Genomic DNA, 22,501 nt, shown 5'->3' with positions numbered 1-22,501 from the left:
ATGACAGGTACAAGGGTGAAGATCACATGGAGAAAGACCCCAACATCACTCACCACCCTTCCTGGAAGAGCTCATCAATTCTTTCAACTTTGGTGAACATCATCAGTGGATATGCAACAATTAGGGTACTATCCATAAGAGGGATACACCCCCCCAATCCAACCACATTTGACTCCACTTCTATAATTTTCTACAACTTCCTAGGCATAGTATGAAATTTTTTGAGATGTTGGCAAAATTTGTTGAAATCTTGCCATTTTGGTACTTAGCGAAACAAAACCATGGCCGATATTCGAGTCTGCAAAGTTTTGGTGAAATTTCACTACGGACAGAAATTTCGGTGAAATTTTGAAAATTCCAAGTGGTTGTACAATATAGGGCTTATGGCTATGGATATGCATATGGTGGAGCACATGGTGGTTCATATGCTGATTCTAGAAGCATGTCTCCCTATGGGTATGGTATCTTTGGATATCCATCAGGACTAACATGTCCAGTTTTCCCAATTCCACGATTGGGTTACACAATTACGGTCCATAGCCATATGACACATTCACTAGGGTAGGATATCTGCTTCATGTTGATGGGTGCTACCTATAGAAGGGCAGTGATAGACCATTTGGATAACTTTATCCGTACAATGTCATGGCCTACTTATGTCTAGTATTTATAGTACTCCTCCATGACCTAGGGGATGTATGAAGCTTGATACATACGTGCATATCAAATTCTGCTTGTTGTATTTTAATGAAAGTCTTAGTTTTTCCTTGCATAATATCCCTTTTTACATTAGTAAAAATGCATGTTCTAGACTTTGAGTTTCGCCTGCATATAGCTGGGCATGCCCCAATCAAGAACACCAGTTTGAGTTAGTTTTAATAAGACTTGAATTGTGTTTATTGGCCTCAAATTAGGTTGGAGACCAAAACCAAGCCCCCCCCCCCCCCAAAAAAAAAAAAAAAAAAAAAAAAAACCAAAATCCCATTGTAATCTACCACTTAATTTGGAAAAAAAATACAAAATTTCAGTGTTTTGGCCATCTCACCCGAGATCAAAATAACAAGATGAACTAAAATTTCGAACGAAGCTACTAGGACAGACTGCAAGGGAATAAGAAACACTACTAGGGCAGACTACAAGGGAACAAGATACACCAACAACAGTAACCCTAGTTATTATGAGAAAGGTCACTTTTCCAGAGAGTGCCCTCAAAGAACGGGACGTTCTTTGTCCATCTCTAGAAGCAGGCCTTGCAAACTTGATTTAACCTGGGTTCTCAGTTAACCTTTAGGATTTTTCTTGACTTAGAACTAGTTCACAAATGGGCTATCCGTGGTCTGATATCTTGCTGAGATCTCGCTATTTTGAGATACCGAGTTGAGATCTCATGCTTTGTAGTAAATCTCGACCGTGTCGAGATCTTGGTCTACTCAGCCGCTTTAAATGCCATCTCTTGAGCTCTTCCTATCTCGCTCTCTCTTGCCTCCCAACTTGCCAAGGCCTTCCAGACCTCCATTTTTGCCTTACTTTTTGCTGGTTTGACTTTGTATCTTGATCTGCAGCAAGGTTGAGCACATCTACATAAAGAAAGGAAGATCAAGTAAGGCAATTTGAAGAAGTTCTTCAACAAAGGCCACAACAACTATTCATGGGCCCAAGCCAAACTGTAAAGGAAATCCCAAGGCCCAAAATCATATAAGGCCTCTTCAGGCCCGGGGGTGCTGCCTTTTGCAACCTGATCGTGTCGCTAACCAATAAAAAATAAAATCCTATACTAATCTAGCAAGAAGAAAGTACGGGGTCGAACTATGGGGAACTAAAAGGCTAAGTTACTAAGATTGAATTCAACAAAACTAAATTTAAACTAAATCTACTAATTAATGCAAAAATGTCAACTATGAATATGTGAAGATCTTTGGGATTTTGAATCCCCAATGCTTTTCCCTAACCGATATAACTCTACACTTCAAAGTAAATTAGGGATGGTCTTCCTAGATATGCCCTATCTTCGCAAGACTATCGTCCTTCGTGGAAGCTTGGCACGCTTAGTTTGCTGAGCTATAGAACATGTTTGGCCAAACTCAAACACAATCAACTAGAAGATATAGAACAATCAAATTAATGAAATAAGCATGGTTCATCTACATCCCAAAGAAAAGGAACTAGCTACTCATTATTACAAAGTTGATAAGAAAAATAAAGATGAAACATAGGGAGAGAGAGAGAGAGATGTGGTCTTCTTCTTCAGCAATGAGAGAGATGAGAGCCGCGTTTGCCATCTTCCTCCTCTTTGTGGTTGGCTTCTCTTTTATGTCTCCCGCACACAATGAATCCCCTCTCTTTACCAGTCGATTTGACCTTTATTCGTTCGGATTTTGGAAAAACTCAAAACTAGAAAGTTGTAGATATTTTTGATATCGTTCCATAGCATCTTGAATTACCGCAATCCAAGCTCATACGAGAGAGATATGCCCAAAATACTGAAGGTAGGTCTGTTTACCCGATTTTCAGATTTATTACCAATTTTGTTCCTTAGACCTCCACCTATTTCCAATTTGGATAAGATCTCACTTTTCATGATTTCTTGGGCAGCAAGACTGAATGCCATGATTTAAAATCCACCAATATCTAATATATTTGCCAACTTTACTCCATATTATCTCTAATAACCAAAATCACCTTATTCCTGAAAAATACACAAAAATACTCAATTAGCTCTCTTTAATTAAATAAGTATGGGGAATTAAATCAAATAAATAATGGTAAATGCATGCTTATCACAACCCCCCGCCGGGGCTGCCCTTGTGTGCATTGGGGGGAAGGTTGTTGGGAACTGAATGTGAAGCATGAGCCATACCCAACGTTTTTATATTGAACTTATGATGATTGTATTATTGTACTCTCGAGAGTCAATAATGTTATGTTGGATGGAGTTTGTTGCTATTTAAGTTATTTGATATATCTTATCGCTTGTTTTTTATTTGTATGTCTTAATTGTTCTTTATTACATGTCTTATAACCTTGTACATTCCTTCCTGTAGCATTTAGAATTCAAACTTAGGGTCAAGTTAGAACTCATATTTAAGGGTTGTCTTCTCACAAATATAAGGCCGCCAGTGTGTATAGAAGGCCTAACTAGGCTCAGTACCAATTGTGAGCCCAACTTGACCTTTAAAACCTCCCAAGATGGGCCCTTGGGTTCACTCGAGTTGGCTGGGAAAAAAAACAAGATCTCAAGCAAGATCTCACCAACTCAAGCAAGATCTTTCTTTTTTGAGGGGGCGAGATGGGTGTCGAGAGCGAAGTCTTGAACCATGGAGATATCAATAAGGTTAGGCGTATCTATTGGATATGTTTTTTGGATGACCTTGGAGAAAGTAATGGATAATTTGAGAAAGACAAAGACCCCTAGGTGAGATGGATTTGTTTTAGCAAAATTACACCTTGGTATGGGGAGGACTAGGGAAGGTTTATGGTTTTAACAAACTTTGAGTTTGGCTGGTGGATTGAAATCAATTAGGGTTTTGACAAACGTTAAAATGGGCTGGTGGTGTGAGATAGATTAGGGTCTTAACAAACCTTGTTGGGAAAGTTTCTAGCTTGCCACAGGAGAGAGAGAGAGGGAGGGGGCTGTGGATGTGTAAAGCGGAAGATGGGGGAGGGCAGGGGTGAGGTAATGACTTACTTGATTGGTGGACTGTTGGAGTTGTGGCTGAAGATGGAGCTGCACTCGTGGAGGAACTAATGGCTGCTGTAGGAGTGAAGATGAGGGTGATGATGATGATGAAGCTTGAAGACTAATGGCATAAAATTCCAGAACTTATAAACACTATTCAGCCCAGGCTGTGGGGTTTCTTCCCTAGGACCAAGCCTCTGATTTTCTTATAAACTCTAGACTGATTTCATTCATAATAAGAGGGGCTATTTATAGCCTTACAACTTGAAATAAAACCTATTTGGACTCAACTTTCTGATTCCTATTCCGAAACTGGATACTTTTTTCTTGATTCTTGAAAACTCAATTTCGAGCCTCAAATGCTCTCAAATTGATTTGGATTTTTGCATACTAGCTATTTCAAGCATAATAAACACTATAAAACTACTAGTTTACTAAAAAACTACTGAAAATGTAACATCCAACATTCCAAGTATATAGTACATGAATCAGAGAAGAAGCAGGAATGTTATTACTTACAAGTCTATTCTATTCAAGCCTCAAGGTCTCCCTCTTCCTTCAGCACCCTATACAAATGACAATATAACTCCCATGATGTTTGCCCCCGCCCCATATAGTTTTGGACATAGTCAAGAACTGCATCTTTGTATGTGGCCTCATTCACATGCATAAGATTTCCTAACGGTGGGAAGTTGTGAATCTCCAAAGGAACTGGTGGTGGTGGGCCTAGTGGCTGTGTAATAGTGTGGAAGATTTGCTCAACAAATGAAAGAGCACCCTGCCCCTGGCTCTCAGGAGAAGGATAAGGATAAGGATTCTGATAAGGTTCCAGTGGCTGACTCCGATAATCAACAGTGGGAGGGAAACCATAAGCTCCATAGGTCGCTCTATAACCATAAGGCTCCACTCGTGGCTGACTGGCCTGACCCTGAATCTAATAGCCAGGAGGGACACAATATGGTCCATAACCATAAATCGACTCGGTAGAACCAATACTCTCCATAGCAGTATCATATGAGGACTCTGCAGGCCTATGCCATCCGGATCCCCTCTGGAGGTGGAGGAGTCTAGCATCATCAATGCTCATCGATCTCATAGATCCCACCAAGCTCTCGGCATCGGATGGACGGTAGGACCCATATGATGGCGTGTTCTTTGTGCTCCATCCGTGCTGTCTCCCCTTCCCCTTCCTCGAATATGTAGAGGAAACATTTTTGCCTCGAGATGCAGCTCCAGTATGGTTTGAATCCTGTGTCGCGTGGGTGAACTGACTCTCTTCTGTGAATCTCGGTGGTCGTCCTCCCCCCCCTTGACTATCACGTACTGGTGGTGGTGGTGGTGGTGGTGTCTGTCCCTAAGATCAGCTGAATCCTGATCACGAGGTCCCACACCCTCCTCATCCCCTCCATCATCACTGTCATCGCCATCGTCATCATCACCACCATTGTCGGAGGCCTGAGCCACCTCATCCTTAGTGTCGGACTAGAGAATCAAATCCTCACTCTGGGTGGATGCACTAGGGTGTGGCACGAAGGGACGAGCGAGCTCTGCATGTGGCCTCCCCTCTTGGGCCATGAAGTCCCCCACATCAGCCCCCATCTCCCTCGCAATCTGTCTATTGGGAAGACCTCCCTCCTCATCCAGCAATCCGTCTCCATTGTCCTTGATCTAGTCAACTACTGGGTTATCATCATCATCCATCTCAAATATGTTGGCCAACTCGATATTGATGCTCTCTCTATCCATCCCCTGTCTAATATGATCCTCTCTCAGTCTCATATTATAGTGTAGGAAGACAAGGTCCTCTAGACGCTTCACACCCAATCGGTTGCGCCTCTTCGAGCGAATGAGGCTGAAGGTGCTCCAATTTCGCTCACAACCAGTGGCAGAACATGTCTGGGAGAGCACTTTGCTTGCAATCACACTTAAGTGGTGTGAGTCACGTCCAAATTGCAACCACCACTCAGCTGCAACAAACATAGACTCCAAGTCATTTTAATACTTAAATAACTAAATTAAAGATAGAATATAATAATTAAATGTATAATGAAATAAATGAATGAACTTACCCGCAGGGGCGGTTTCCCGTCCCGATACGGCCACAACACGACTGAAGCTCCGAGTGGCATCCCTAAAAGCCTTTATCTAATATATAAAGAGAAAAAACAATAACTAGTTACTAGGTTAATGACTTAGTATAAAACTACGAATTGTGAATATCAAATGATTCAAATCACTATCTCACCTCCATAAGGATGATTGCTTGTTTAGCTGTTTCCGGTTCGAACTTCTCCACTCACGTTTGGACATCATCCATCAAATCTTGCCTCATCCCAAGATTGTCCTTGTAATGGTACTTGGGATTTAAATAGTATGCTGTGTAAGAAAAAGTATGTCATAAAAGGGAATAATTAATGCTTAATAGTGTGATAGCATAATGAAAATTAAATTAAATACTAGACTTAACAACTCACCAGCCTTATGCAGTGGATGCTGCAACATAGACTCCCATCTACTGTTGATGATTTGAAGGACTTTCTTGTTGCCGCGTGGGTGGACCTGAGCAACTTGCTGCTTCATCCTATCTACTGCAGCAAATATGTGTGGTAGAGTAGGTTTTCTCTGCTAATCCACCATCCTCAACACATTCACCACAGGCTCAAGCATCTTCACCACTATCCTCACATTGTGCCAGAAAGTCTCATCGAGGATGGTCAACTGTGCTCTCCTTCCTCCCACTGATGAAGAACCCTCCCAGTTAAACCACTCCTCTGATGCAAACATACTCCTAAGGCCAGTCTTTCTACTCTCAAAGCTCTGCAGTGCTATCCAATTAGTAGCAAATCTGGTTATGCTTGGCCTCACTAACTCACCTTGACACTTGTCCCTCATCATCCTTAATGCATAGGTGTGGTTGTATATGAAGGTGCTAACATGTCAAGCTTGCTCCACGGTATTCTTCACAAGCTTGACCTTTCCAATGTCCTTCAACATTAAGTCAATGCAGTGAGTAGCACAAGGAGTCCAAAAGAGTCTATATCTGTCCATCCATCAAGGCATCAAGCCATCAATACAAAGTTATAAAGTGTACATGTATATGTGTAATGTAAATATATGTATTTACAAATGAAAATTAATACTATATGTTTAGATACCTTGAGTTTTCCTGCATCTTCAACCCAGCTTTCTTGTAGTTGGAGCCATTATCAGTCACAATTTGAACCACATTTTCCACTCCAACCTCCTTCACCATTTGCTTCAATAATTTGTAAATGTATTTTGCATCCTTCTTCTCACCGGATGCATCTACTAAGTTGAGGAACACTGTCCTCCCATCACAATTCAACATGAAATTGATGATGGACTGTCTAGTGGGACCAGTCCAACCATCAGCCATCAGAGTCACTCTATAAGGATTCCACATGGGCTTTGATCCCTTAATGTACTCATTTATGTCCTCTTTATGCTTAGGCAAATACACATTATATATCTCATATGGAGTGGGGCCCTGTACACCACTCCCAGCCTTGCCTATCTGCTCAATCATATCTCTGTAGTAGGGCCCCTGGGCTGTATGTGCTAGAACACTATGGTAATGCGCCCATTTGGAGAAAGCCATCCCCACTTTCTTCTTCACACTCCCCCATAAGTGCTTCAACTTTATCTGTTTATGCTCAGGCCTCGCAAATAGGGCCGGATCATTGCGAAGAATCTCAAGATCCGGATCTGTAGGATGTGCTGAGGAAGCTCGATCCCTTGTAGGGGCCCGTGGGATAGGAGCCTTCTGCCTCACACTCTGAGACCTCCTCATAGGGACTTGGGAGCCACCTGTGCCTCCCATACCTACTGGCTCTCTAGAGGACCCACAACCCAGACCCCTCTGTTCCCTCCTGATGTCATCAATCCTCTGTTGCTCCCTACTCATCATCATCGCCCTCCTCGCCTGATCGGCCTGCGGATCGGGGTCACTGTCTCCTAGCTCATCCCTACCATAACCCTCAGGATCTGGAAGGTCATCTAAGCAGGCATTGTCGAACTCATCCCTCTGTGTTCTCTTCTCTTTCCTCTTTTGCTTTCCACCACTAATATATGAGGCCATTGCCCTCTTGATCTCTACAGGCACCTTTGGACACCCAGTTACATCCCTGTTGCCACCAGCTAGATGCACCTTCAATCTAGTGGCCCCACCTTCTCCTATTTGTTTCTTGCAGTAATTACACTTGCTCTTCCTCCTATCAGCTGTCAGTGGCCTCCTATGTTCCCAAGCTATGTCTGACATCTTTAAAATAGAGTGCTTGATACAAGAAACACACACTAAGTATCTTTAAAAGCTCCACAATATGCTCCAAAAATGACATACATGCTTCTAATAATAACCTCTTATTTTTAAATATAAAAAAAATATATGTATAACTATATAAGTATTTTTTAATATATAAATAATTTTAAAATATATAAAATACACACAAACTATCTTAAAAATATCCACAACATGCTCTAAAAATTGCATACATGCTTCCACTAATACTCCGCTATTTTAAAATTTAAAACAGAAATTAATTAGTTTTTTTAATTATTTAAATATATATTAAATACAGTAAAATTACATAATTAACAGAAAAAAAAATTAATTCAACACCATCACAGCAATATGGTGTCTCAACTCTCACATACATTCATTTGAAGCTTATACATGTACTATACATATACATTCTTAGCAATATACATAATTTAGTAAATAATTTTTAATAACAGAAAAATAAAAAAATAGTAGGAAGAATCAAAAAATAATTTTGACACTACAAATTCATAGATCAACACTCTAAAGTAAATATATATAAATTTGGAAGCATCTAACATGATTTAAGGCACAAATGAAACAAAAATAAAAAAATGAGGAAGTTCGTTACTCACCTTGCAAGATTTGAGAAAATGCACAAATAGAGGAGCAAATCAAGTGTTTGATGGAAATGGAATACTAGAAATTAGGTGTAGAAGGGGATGAAAACAAGAGAAATCAGCAAAAAATTCAAAAGGAGGTCGAAATGGCTCGATAGGTCGAAATAGCGTCGAAATGTTGAAAACTGGGTTGGTTTGGATATTTTAAAGCCTATACCTGTATTTCGTTTCGATTTGGAATTTTGCAGGCATTTCGGTCGAAATTTTGACAATTTCGATCGAATTTTTTTCCATGGACTCAACTAGGGGATCCTATTTAGGATAGGATTCCCTTTTCAATTCCATCTCTAAATAAAAACTAGAAAAGGACTCCTTAAGATACGAGTTCCAAAAAAATACAATTTGAATAAAATACCTAACTACCAGTGGGAGTCCTACTTTAAAATGGAACTCTTAACTGTGATTGCTACTCAGACATAGATCCATGATTGATCGTTTATTAACTTCAGAAAAAGAAACCCAAGCAGAAAAATAAAGATGGATCCATGACCATTGGATCAGGGGATTCCAACAAGACCCCTCTTGAGCCCTAAAAGGGATGAGAGAATGACCAAAATACTCCTGGGGTATTCAGCCAGCTTTGGATGGGGCCTTTTGGATTTGGTTTTTGTGCCCAATTATAAGGTGTCCCACCCTGGTTACATCAAGACTTCCTCTGACAAAGAAGAATACTTGAACGACTCGCAGGATCCTAGTGAAATAGAGGAGGATGAAGGGTTGGTGCTCATGCCAACTAAAGTAATGTCAGAAGGGCTTAGAAGTGACTACTGGACTGAAACAGTGGAAGATGAGGAGGGCATTCAAGTCCTTAATGAAAGGGTCGTGAAGATTGTTGATGGTGCCAGAAAATATTGCAAGAACATGGTCAGGATAACAACCCTAAGGCAAAGCATGGGTATCATATGTCAAAGGCATTTTTTCCCTTGAAATCTTGGTCATTTTATTCACATTTTCACCGATGGTGTAGGTTCATCTTTTTCACCCATCACTGAGGCAAGAATGGAGCACCATCTTATACTTCTAAATAGGGGCTCTAAGTGAAAAGTTAGAACTGGAGATAGCTTACAATATTGGCTTGCTACTCCTTTATACAACATCTTTCTTGGCTGCTTGGTTGTATATGTTACTGTGACATAGGTCCAGTTGAAATCATGGCATGGCTCTCAGTTTAAAATGACTGTAATCTCTGAGATGTCTTGGTTTCTGGCATGGCCGGTTGAAAATCTTGGTGTTTAAATTCCAAAATAAGATCTGTGTTGTCTCCATTTCAGCAAGGGCTGAAACAGCCTTATAATGGAGAATTAGGACCTTGAGTATCGAATATGACCACCATGATATTTCTTGCTTATTAAGTGCTCAATTTACCTTTAAACTAGTCCCAAGGATTTTGAAGAAGTAATTTTGGGGTATAATTATGAAAGACTTGAAAGGGTTAACTGCTTCGAGAATTGGATCTTATTTGTCCTTGTTTTTCGTTACTAAAGCATGTATTGCGCGTCTTGGCCACTGTATTTCACATCAGGATTTTCACGTTTCCTTAAGTTCTGAATCATTAGAAAAAAATGGTTAAGCTATATCCTGTTGAACGATAATAACTGACTGTGCTCCCTGGATTTGAAAGGGGAACATAAGGAAACAGATGTGGGCCATTTTACTAATATAATGGTGGTGATTTACAGTATTATAATCTTTAAGATGATAAATATTCTTTTGCAGTTTATCCACGTACGTGCATAGTCTAGCTCTTGGGACGATTGTGGCCCTGGATAGAGCTTATTAGCAGGCAGGGATCCATGTGGCTGATCCCATACATTTGATATTCTTTTCATGTGCTGGGCTGTGCCCCTTCCCACTTACTTTCCTCTTGCTCTTCTTTTTTTTTATTTTTTATTTTTTTTAATTTAATTTTTTTAATTTAAATTTACCATGTTCAGTTTGCTATTCCACATTCTTTTATTTTGCATTCCTCATTTCATTTTTCTTTTAATTTTCCATGTCTTTTGACTTTTCCCTTTTGTATGTTTTCACCTCTGCCTTTGCCTAGTTTGTTATGCTTGGACCCATGTAGCCGCCCCATTAAGTTGGGAGAAGGCCTGAGTTTGTCTTGTTGTGCATGTGTGTTTCAGTGTTTAAAGCTTACTGAAGTATACAGATGCTTCTGTCTGTTGCATTATTTTATTTCTTTTTGTTTGTTTCGAATATAGCTCTATTAGTTCCGGTGTTTTTGTTAAAATTTGTATGACAATTTGTTATTATCTGGAGGAAATGTGGAAACTGCAGGCTAAATGTTGGTAGTAGGTATTCATATTAGATAGGCTAATGATGAATGAGGTCATCTTTGCACTTACTTCATCCTTGTTACCTGAATTAGACTATTGTAAATGCTTTTCCATCCCTACTGAGAGGATCAGAAGAGCTATTCCAGAATTTATTGGAAGACAGAGGCCCTTTCCATGAAAAGCTGCTTCAAATCTTAGCAAAGGCTGGCCCTCATGTTTCTTTCAGACTCAGGTAACTTATGCAACATGCTTTCTTTTTTTAACTGTGACAACCCCTCCCCTTTCTGAAACAAGTTGGATAGAAGAAATAATCTTGGCACTAGAATTCACCAGCAATGGTACAATGTAAACTGGAGTCAGCCCCTATTCTACATCTACCATATCTAGTTCAATATCTCCAATTCTTGATCTAAAAGATTGTATTCAAACCTATATTGTCATGTTTAAATCCCCAACCCTCCAAAAAACTTTTACTTGGCTAGCTACTATGGCAGACATAAACTGCAATATGTATGAATGTTGTAACTGTAATTCCTAACTTTTATTGAAGGTTTTTTACTATAAAAAAAAATCCAATTCTTGATCTAATACTACTACTGGAAAACATGGTTGAAGAACCTGTTGATTTTCAAAATCCCACTATCATACCGGTTGTTTCCTTGTGCTACTATTGAACGGGCACTGGTGGATTAGCCTGTTTGGGCAACAAGCAACAAATGTGATGTGTTTAATGAGGGAATATCTCCATAGCTCACTATGGGACTTAGATTGCTGATCCCTAGTTTAATAAACTTCATCAATCACTCTCACACTTTCAAGTGTATGGGATTGATTATGGGTAGATAGTTGCTATTGTGGCTAGACAATGAGAACAATGACTTGGCCTTATTCAAACTACAAGGGGTCCTTGCCTTCCAATCAGCTCTATTTGAGGTCATATTGGGTTCAAGTCCCATGTTACACATGTCTTTTCTCATCACTTCTCTTAAGCTTATTTTACGTCTACTCTTAGTTTTTTTAGTTCCTCTTGCTAAATGTAGTAAGAATTCTCTTATCTTTAGCAGCCAGTAAATATTGGCTTTTGAATCAGTTGGATGTGAAGAACACATTCCTTCTTGTTGATCTCATGGTTCAAGATCTCGGTTTTGATGGACATCTTGTTGGGCCAAAAAACTAAGATCTCTGCTAGTTGGCAGAATTTTTTCCTCCTAACTTGATGGCCCAACTCGATGGGTTTAAGTGGTCTTTTGGGGTTCTGACTTGTCTAGCCTATTTTAGGCTTTCATGATTGCCTTAGATTTATGAGAAAACAACTATAAACATGAGTTCCAATTCGACCCTAAATTTGAAACCGTTACGATGAAGTGAAGCTCCACACTATTGTACACATTATATACTATGAATAAATGAATGTTCAAACTTCAATTAAGCATAAAACATTATACGGTACACATGTTCATCATCAGTGTTCACATGATGAGCAAGGTTACGACACGAGGTATGACCGTATGAGTCTCTAAGCATTAAGCGGCAATCTATATGCCATTAGTCTCTAAGTAGCTCCCCCAGCTCTTACTCCACCAACACCAACATTGGCTCCACCTCCACCTCCGCTAGCTCCACTACGTCTTATAGCTCTTCTTCTTTTTTATGCTCTAGCCAACTCAAGTAAGTGTTGTGAAATAGCTTTTTGCAGGTCAGCAGGGATGTGGTGGCATTTGAGTTTATTCTCAACAATCCCAGCTAACTGTTGCTTCAACCTGGTTTTACCTCCAACCTGGACTTTAGCACAGTACATTGTCATCTATAATTTGGCATCCCTCGGGACCGCGTGTTGCCATGCAATATCATCCTCCATTGTGTAGGTACTAGGAAGCAACCAAGAAAAATGAAATGTAAATCATCAAGTTAAAAGAAACAAATTTGGATATGTAATTTGTTAAATGATGCAACTTGTCAAATTCATAAGTGTGTGATCTAGAGTAGAGTTGAACATATTCCACCACCAACTGCTTCTCAAAATACCTGTAAGTTTCTTGGCAGAATGCCGCAGGGAGCTCCCACACCATTGACAATACCATGTCATATGAAAATCACGTGAGGTCCTATTTTAATCATAAGCACTGAGCCACTGATATTCCTCCTAGAAGCATTGATGGTTCACTGAAGCGTAGTTGTCAAAGCATTACCTAGGTATTACTTAGCAAAAAAGTGTTATTTGTACCTTGTGAAACGTCGGATCAAATCTTTTATTTGTTAAAGACTTAAACCTAGTGGAGTATTTGAGTAAAATGGATTGAATTGACTCTACAAACAAAATTTTGATATTTTGGTACAAGTCGTTGATTGCCTTGTTTTTCCTTTTATATTTACAATTCTGTTTTATGACATCATGTTGTGAATTGTAAATCTCTGATTTAAGTCATTAACAGACTTTTTTCCGGTTATATTTAAAAATCTGTTTTGTCAGTCATTTTATTGCAATTTATTACCTCTTAGACTATTACTAATAAATATAACTAATATGTTAGAGAAATAATATTTGAATGTGATTTATATCACTTAAGTGGGAGCTTGAATGCATTGAAACACTTAGGTCCTTGACAGCTACACATAAAAGTTGAAGCTGGTTGAATGCTATTGATAATTACTTTGATAGGTATGACATGACTGAGGCAAGAAAATGAGATTAGTCAAGACTATATTAATGGATAGCAAGAGAATGCTGAAAGCTGCAAGAGAGGATGCAAGATTGAGGCACACTTCCCACTAACTTGGTCCGCCTCACGATAAACCAGATAAGACTCGTTATTGAGCAAACTAAAGCAAATACATTACATAATGGACCCTATACTATTTAAATATCTATTTTCTTAACTCCCTTGACAACCACTTGTGGGCTTTATAGTTTAGCCCAGTACAAATAGTACCCAAAAGAAAAAAAAATCCCCATGGATATTAAGATAATCTCATATTCAAAATAATGATAATAAAAAAAAATCTTCATTGTGTTGTTGGCTTATTTTATGAAACCTATATTCTTCTTTCCTGTGCTTTTCTTGTTACTATTGGTGATAAATGTATATGAAATTTTGAAGCAGATTAAGTTGATTAACTAAATTTATTGGATGTTAGATTGTGTGTGTATATATATATTTGATATAGTTGTGATTTGAGCATTTGACCTTTTTTTCTTCATTTTGTTGCTTGCATCAAAGCGTTAATGCAATTAATGGCATTTTAATCTTGTAGTGATATTTATCCTGTGCTCGAGAGGGCATGCTTGGAAGGAGATCGTGCACAGTCAAAAGTTGCTGTCTCTGCAATTGCTGCATTAACTGGTGCTTCTGATCATTGTATTTTCTCGGAATTATGCAAGGTATCTCTTAATTCAACTACTATAGAAGTGGAATTATTCAAATTTCTGATACAAATCTTTTCAACTTGGTGGCAAGTTTGATCTGTTCCAACTTATGAAATTGTGGTTTTATTGATATGCTGGATGTTTCACATTCTGCTGTCCAGGTCATAAAGGAGTTGATGTAGTTTTATTTTTTATACATATTTGGTTAGGTTTAGGAAAGTACATCATTTAGGTAGTATTGTGAAGAGGTGCAACTGCTCTCATTATCATTTCTTTTTTTATATAATATTTTCATGCTTAGTGTTAACTGTTCTTTCCTCCTTGGTTCCGTCTTGAATGAATCTTAGAAACTAGTGATTTATTTGCTGTACCAATATCAAACCACCAAGAAAGAGGAATTTCATGTAGATCACAAGGCCATATGTACTAGTGAGAGCAAGCCACAAAGCCAGCCCAGAAAGGTTGGGATGTAACAGCTGTGAGACACAGACTGGACTGATGATGTGCCAAATTTTTTTATTGGTTTGAAGAGCATCACATTAACAACCCCGCTCCACATACAAACATGAACAAGACACTGTTATGCCTGTATTCACATGAACAATGTCACAGTTAATATATGCTGTATTCCGGAATGCTCTTTAGAAGATCTTAGAAAGATTTTTATCCTAATGCGGCCATAGTTTAGTTTCTCTTTTCTATTTTAGAAAGTGTACTTTATTTCAGGCTTCTAATTTCAAATTTTTGCTGTTTTAGAAGTTTCTGTTTTGATGTTAATAGAAAGCTTTTATTTGGTAGTTCCTATTTTGTAAAGCTTCCACTAGCTACAAATAGGTCCTTTTCATTGCAATGAAGATTAGACCTGGAAAAATTAAATTTGTGGTCTAGTAGCCTCAGTTGTGGAGTAAAATATATGTTCAACATGAGATAGCCATTGCTGTGAGGGCTGATAACCTATCCCCCTACCCTTTTCTTTTCATTAATTTGAAGAAGAGTGAGAAATAAAAGTAAAAGAGAGAATAAAAGATTGTTGCAGCAGAGCAATCTGTGGAGACTCAATATTGAAAACATATATTCAAGGAAGAAAATTCAACCGAAACAGGAATTTCGACCTTGCAAAAGGCCGAAATTTCGGTCGAAACTGGACATTTTTTTTCTTCTGAAAATTGGAACTTCAATTTCGAGCTTCATATGAACTCAAAATGATTTGGATTCTTGCATATTATTTATTTCAAGCATAATAAATACAATGGAACTAGTATTTTGCAAAAAAGAAAAAAAACCATTGAAAATTTATCATTCAAGTATACTAACAAATGATTGATGCCGACAAGTGCAAACTGTATTGCATAAAACATAGAATCATAAGCATACATAAATTGTTTGGTAGAATGATTACATATACAACAAGTGAACAAAATAAAATGACCGACTAGATCAAGTGATGGTGTCTCACATATATTAAGTTGAAGGCTATATATCATATATACATAAAATAAAAATATATAATTTTAAAAAATAATTATTAAAATCAGAAAATGAAAAAAATGGTAGCAAATAATAAAAATAATAAAAAGATAAGTTTAACAAAACACAATCATAGATCATAGTTCTAGGCTAAACATATATTAATTTCAAGGCAATACAAGATCATTTAAGGCATGAACAAAACAAAAATAAAAGAGGGGAAGTTTGGAACTGTTGGGTATGGCTCATGCTTCACATTCTATTTATGCCGGAGTTTTTTTTGTAGCTGTTGTGGCTTAGGAAGTGTTTCGACGTAAAATGAGCAAAAGAGGTGTTTGAAGGCAAATGAGTCGTGGAAATTAGGTGAAAAGAGGATAAAAATTAACAAAAACTAGGAAAAACAATTTGGAATGTTGAAATGGTTGAAACCTCCAAAATGGTTGAAATCTCCGAAATTTTGGTCGAAATCTCTTAAATTTCGGTCAAAATTTGACACTTTTATGAAATAATTGGAATTTCGTTTCATTTTTGAAAAATCTAGACATTTTGACTGAAATTTCGACAATTTCGGTTGCATTTTCTTCCATGCATATATTTATAGAATAGTGTGTTCAAGAGTAGAAGATAAAAAGGGGAATGAAATCCCATAAAATCAAGGAAGAAATTTCGGTCGAAGCTTGTGATTTTTTTACTGAAGTTTCGAACTTCAGTTTCAGGCCTCATATGGACTCAAAATGATTTGGATTTTTGCATATTACCTATTTCAAGCATAATAAATACTATGGAACTACTAGTTTACCAAATAACCCATTGAAATGGTAACATTCAAGTATGTAGTATATATGAGAAGAACGAGAATATTACAAATTACAAGTCTACTCTATTCCATGTCTCCCTCTTCCCTCTGCACCCTATACTAATGACAATACAAGTCCTATGATGTTTGCCCCATATAGTTGTAGACGTAGTCGGCAACTGTAGCTCTGTATGTGGCTTCATCTGTATGCCTAAGATGTCCTAATGGTGGGAAGTTGTGAATCTCCAGATAAGGAACTGGCTTAACTGCATATGGAAAGGCTGATGGTGGCTGTGGTATAAAGTGGAAGATGTGCTCAACAAATGAAGGAACACCCTGGTCATTGGCAGGGGCAGGGACACCATAAGCTCCATACTGACAATAAGGTTCCAGTGGTTGACTCCAATATGTGACAATGGGAGGGACGCCATAAACTGCATGACTATAAGGCTTCAGTGGTGGCTAACCCTGAGCCTAATAGCCAGGAGGGACACCATAAGGTCCATAACCATAAGCTCTATAAGTCGACCTAGAACCAATACTCTTCACAGCAGTATTGTATTAGGACTCTGCAGGCCTATGCCATCCAGATCCTCTGAAGGTGGAGTCTCTGGAATCATTTATGCTCATCGATCTTATACAAGCTGTCCGCATCAGCCGAACAGTAAGACCCATATGAACAATAACTAGGTTAATACTTAATAACTTAGTATAAACCATAGTTGTCAAGGCGTCGCCTCGGCGTTTGGGCTCCTTTGGAGCGCCTCAAATTGGCGTCGCCTTATTTTTAGGCAATAAGGCGTTCGCTTTTTTTTATATTTTAAAATCACGAGAAAGATGCCAAATCGAAGGCATATATTGAAATACTTATTAGATTTTGATTGTAAAGTATCTATTGTTTGAACCTATATGCATATGTATAATGACACTACATATGATCAAATGTTAAAATAAAAATAAAAACAAACAAAATCGAAAGAGAATAAGTTCTTTACTCAAGTCTCACACTCTCACTCTCACTCTAATCCCTAATCTCTTCCTCTCTTCTTCTCTTCCATTCCCGCGACAACACTCCGGCAAGTAGTGGCCAGTGACAAACAACTTCTTCTCTTCCTTTCTTCTCGCGACTTTTTATTTAGGACCTATTATGTGTGGTTTGTAGTATGTTGGATGACTTGAGGTAGTCTGATATTAGTTTTTTTGTTATATAAGATATGATAGATTTAGAGTGAATGAGATGTATACTAAAAATTTCACTTAAAACGCCTCAAAAGCGCCTCAGAGGGCGCCTCATCGCCTCAATTAGCCTAAACCGCCTCATCGCTGTGACAACTATGTATAATACTATGAATTGTCAATATCAAATCACTATCTCACCTCTATAAGGATGATTGCTTGTTTAGATGAATCCGGTTCCAACCTCTCCACTATAGTTTGGACGGCATTCATCAAATCTTGCTTCATCCCAAGATTTTCTTTGTAATGGTACTTGGGATTCAAATAGTATGCTATGAAAGAAAAAACAAAAATTAGAGGGAATAGTTAATATTTAATGGGGTGATAACATAATGAAAATTAAATTGATTCCTAAACTTAACAACTCACCAGCCTTATGGAGTGTTTGCTGCAATATAGACTCCCTTCTAACTTGGATGATGCCGAGAATTTTCTTGTTGCCGTGTGGGTAGACCTGGGCAATTTGCTGTTTCATTCTATCTACTGCAGCCCATATGTGTGGTAGAGTAGGTTTTCTCTGTTGATCTACCATCCTTAACACATGCATCACAGGCTCAAGCATCTTCACCACTATACTCATATTATTTTAGAAACTCTCATTGAGTATGGTCTACTGTGCTCTCCTTCTTCCTACGGACGAAGAACCCTCCTAGTTAAACCATTGCTATGATGCAAACATGCTCCTAAGGTCAATCTTTCTACTTTTAAAGCTCTCAGTGCTATCCAATTGGTAGCAAATCTAAGTCAATTTGACACTTGTCCCTCATTACCTTTAATGCATGTGTGGTTTATAGATGAAGGTGCTAACTTGTCGGGCTTGCTTCATGGTCTTCTTCACAAGCTTGACCTTTCTGATGTCCTTTAGCATTAAGTTAATGCAGTGAGCAGCACATGGAGTCCAAAAGTGCTTATATTTGTCCAAGGCTTCAATACAAAGTTTTTTGTAGTTGAAGCCATTATCAATCATAATTTGGATCACATTCTCCACTCCAACTTCCTTCACCACTTGCTTTAATAATTTATAAATGTATTTTGCATCCTTCTTCTCACTGGATGCATCTACTGACTTGTGGTACACTGTCCTCCCATCACAATTCAACATGAAATTGATGATAGACTTTCTAGTGGGACTAGTTCAACCATCAACCATCACAGTCACTCCATAATAAGTCCACATGGGCTTAAATCCATTAATATACTCATTTAACTCCTCCTTATGCGTAGACAAATAGACATTATATATTTCATATGGAGTGGGTCCCTGTACACCACTCCTAACCCTACCTATCTTCTCAATCATATACCTATAGTAGGGCCTTTGGGCTGTATGTGCTGGAATACTATGGTAATATGCCCATTTAGAGAAAGCCATTCCCATTTTCTCCTTCACCCTCCCCCATAAGTGCTTCAACTTTCTTTGCTTTTGATCAGGCCTCCTGAATAGGGCCGGATCATTGTGAAGAATCTCTAGATCCGGATCTGTAGTATCTGCTGAGGAAACTCGACCCCTTGTTGGGGCCCGTGGGATAGGAGCCTTCTGCCTCATACTCCGACTCCTCCTCATAGGGACTTCGGAGTTGCTTGTGCCTCCCATACCTGCTAGCTCTTTAGAGGACCCACAAGCCATAGCTCTCTGTTGCCTCCTCATGTCATTAACCCTCGCCTGTTCCCTATTGATCATCATCGCCCTCCTGATCTGTTCGGACTTTGGGTTAGGGTCACATCCATACTCTCTTGGCTCCTTTAAATCAAAATCTTGCTCTTCTAGTGCTGGAAGGTCATCTAGGCATGCATCCTTGAACTCCTCCCTCTATGTCCTCTCTTCTTTCATCTTTTACTTTCCCCCAGCCAAGTATGAGGCCATTGCCTTCTTAACCTCTGACGGCACCTTTTGGCATCTTACTACATCCTTGTTTCCCCTAGCTAGATGCACCTGCAGTCTAGTGGCCCACCTCCTTCTATTTGTTTCTTGCAGTAATTACACTCACTCTTCTTCCTATCAGTTGTCAGTGGCCTCCTGTGTTGCCAAGCTATGTCTGACATCTTTGAAAGATGGTGTTTAATACAAGAAATACACACTAAGTATCTTGAAAAGCTCCACAATATGCTAAAAAAATTATGTACATGCTTCTAGTAATAGTGTTCTATTTTTAAATATAAAACAAAAATAAATAAGTATTTTTTAATATCTAAATAATTTATAAATATATAGAATACATAGTAATTATCTTAAAAAGCTCCACAACATGCTCCAAAAATTGCATACTTGCTTCCACTAATAGTCTCCTATTTTTAAATTTAAAACGGAAATTAATTAGTTTTTAGTTTTTTTAATTTTTAAAATAAAAAGATTTAAATATATATTAAACATAGTAAAAATAGATAATGAATAGTTAAAAATTTGATTCAACACCAGCACAACAATATTGTGTCTCCCATACATTAATTTGAAGCTCATACATATACTATACTAGTATACATTTATATTCTTGGTAATATATATAATTTACAAAATAATTTTTAATAACAGAAAAATAAAAAAAATACTAGGAAGAACCAAAAATTATTTTTGACACTACAAATTCATAGATCAGCACTCTAGATTAGACATACTTTAATTTGAAAGCAATCTAAGTTGATTTGTTCATCCTAATTGTGTTGATCCTGGCTGCAATTGGTGTCCCACTGGTTTCCCCGCTATGAGGTTGATTTTTCCATTAGAACTGTGGTAGAACCATTGTTGTCAAGGCAACCTAGCCCTTTTTTAGGTCAAGGCGACCTGGGGTCCCCTTGTTGCCTAGGCGACGCCTTGCTTGGTGTCACTTTGGTTTTCGTTGTCTTCTATCACCTCGCCTTGCCTTGTTGCCTTGACAACTGTGGGTAGAACCATAGTTAACAATGCGATGAATACAGTAAAGGGGGCCCAAAATCAAGGTGACATCAACTAGTGGCAAGGTTGTAGTTCGTTGATAGATCTGTTACTGGAGCTCTGTTTGAGATTTTTATTTTGCATTGCCTATTTATTCATTATTCATGCTGCGCAATTGGTGTGTACGGTTGGTGCCTTCTTGCACCTTCCCAATGTGGAGTATCTTTTGATGTGATCTGTGCTGCTGAAACTTACCTTTACCCTTTGGAGCTTAAAGTCTTGCACTCTTGCTATGTAACTTGTCAGTACAGGAAAATATAATTCTGATTTTGTACTGCAATTTTAGATATGGTATTTATGTATACAGACTTCCATAATCCTATTTATTTACATTTGCAATTTGTTTAGTTCATGAGTTCTTTAAGGTACTTTAGTTATCAACTCTTCACCTTCACAATTAAGCACTTGATGGTTTCCTTCTTAATCCCCTAAAAGATTGAAAAACAAAGTGGAAATTTTAATTCTGTGTGAAATTCTGTTGTTATGTAGTGTTCTTCTGTGTGCATTTTCTGTTCTTCGTCTGAACTTCTTTTGTATCATTGTCATACAAAGATTTTTGTTATGACTCTCTGTTGAAGCACATCTTATCTCGTTTCCGTTTCCATGGACAGAAACTTGTAGATTTTCTCTATTCTGGGAAAAATGTTGCAACTGTCCTGCAATCTCTGGGCTGTATCACACAATATTCTATATCAGCAGCTGCGGCCATTGATCAAAAGATTACAAAATATATAGTGGAGAAAATATTTCTTGATTCCAATGTGAGTTTTGATAACCTTACGTTTCTTTTGTATTTTCCTCTCTACATTATTAACGTATAAAAACCTGTTATTTTTGTATGTAGTCATTACATTGCATGCGTTCATTAGATGAGGATTCTGGTTGCAGCATCTCTTGCAGACTTAAGGTAAGTGCAGAATGGAAAAAATTGTTGCACTAGTGTTAATTGGGTAAATCGGGTTTATGTGTATTTCGTACTAGTAAAGTATATTTGGTATGCATCATTGTTAACTCAGATACGTTTTACAGTTTCTCATGGTTTTAGCACTCCGTTTCTCTGGGACATAAAACAAAATTCTGCTGGGTGAGTCGGTTTATTTTTTCCTGTCTTGACTTAGTGATGGTGATGTAAACACAGATTGACCTTCCTGACTGAATTTTAGAGTGGACCCGAAGGTCCCTCCAAACTAGCTAGCGGAACCCTTAGGGAGGGTATTTTGGGCATTATATAGTTGGTGGAATTAATTCCGGAAATTCAGTTGAGTAAGAGTCCTTTCCAAATGATCCCATCCTATTTAGATTCCCATCTCCATTATCCAATATCCATCCCCCATTATTTTTTTTACATCTGATAGGGAAAACCCTAATTTTATCTTTCTTCCCAAATTTGTTTCCTAGTCTTTCCTTCCAATTTCCATCTATCCTTTGATTCTCATAAAATTATTGGAATTATTTGCTAGAAGATTTTGGGGGAACCCTTAATTTCAGGGAAATTATTCTAGAAAACCTAAGCCTAGAATTGGGTTCACATCAGATGCGTTTCAGTGGGAGTATGGTGGAAAAGGTCTTAAAACATGATATCCACCCTATTTTAGGCCTTCTAAACACAATGGAAAGTTGGAGAGATTTTCTACAAATTCAGATCGAAATCGGTACTTTGACTTCAAACGTTGGGTTGGTAGTTTATGGGATACATGAAGTCTACCCAATTTGACTGAAAACTTGGAAAACATAATTATAGTGGAGGTATAAAGCAACGCTAAATTAATTAAAAAATTTTTTTAGGGGGGGGGGG

At 38.1% G+C, this 22,501-nt stretch overlaps 1 protein-coding gene across 2 annotated transcripts in view; it reads left to right on the top strand.

Annotated features, from left to right (window-relative positions):
• LOC149023643 (ARM repeat superfamily protein) overlaps positions 1 to 22,501 on the top strand; it is a 121,965-nt gene that overhangs the window by 51,800 nt on the left and 47,664 nt on the right. For both annotated transcript variants that reach the window (XM_089144184.1, XM_089144185.1), the window contains exons 13-16: positions 11,007 to 11,146; positions 14,167 to 14,293; positions 21,318 to 21,467; positions 21,551 to 21,613. In XM_089144184.1, coding sequence (XP_089000310.1) covers positions 11,007 to 11,146; positions 14,167 to 14,293; positions 21,318 to 21,467; positions 21,551 to 21,613 — 480 coding nt within the window. The remainder of the gene's footprint in view (positions 1 to 11,006; positions 11,147 to 14,166; positions 14,294 to 21,317; positions 21,468 to 21,550; positions 21,614 to 22,501) is intronic.

Source organism: Hakea prostrata, chromosome 2, assembly GCF_041222555.1.
Source record: "Hakea prostrata isolate BN-2017 chromosome 2, UWA_Hpros_2, whole genome shotgun sequence".
In the NCBI taxonomy this organism is placed as follows: domain Eukaryota; kingdom Viridiplantae; phylum Streptophyta; class Magnoliopsida; order Proteales; family Proteaceae; genus Hakea; species Hakea prostrata.
This window is presented reverse-complemented; position numbering and strand designations above follow the sequence as displayed.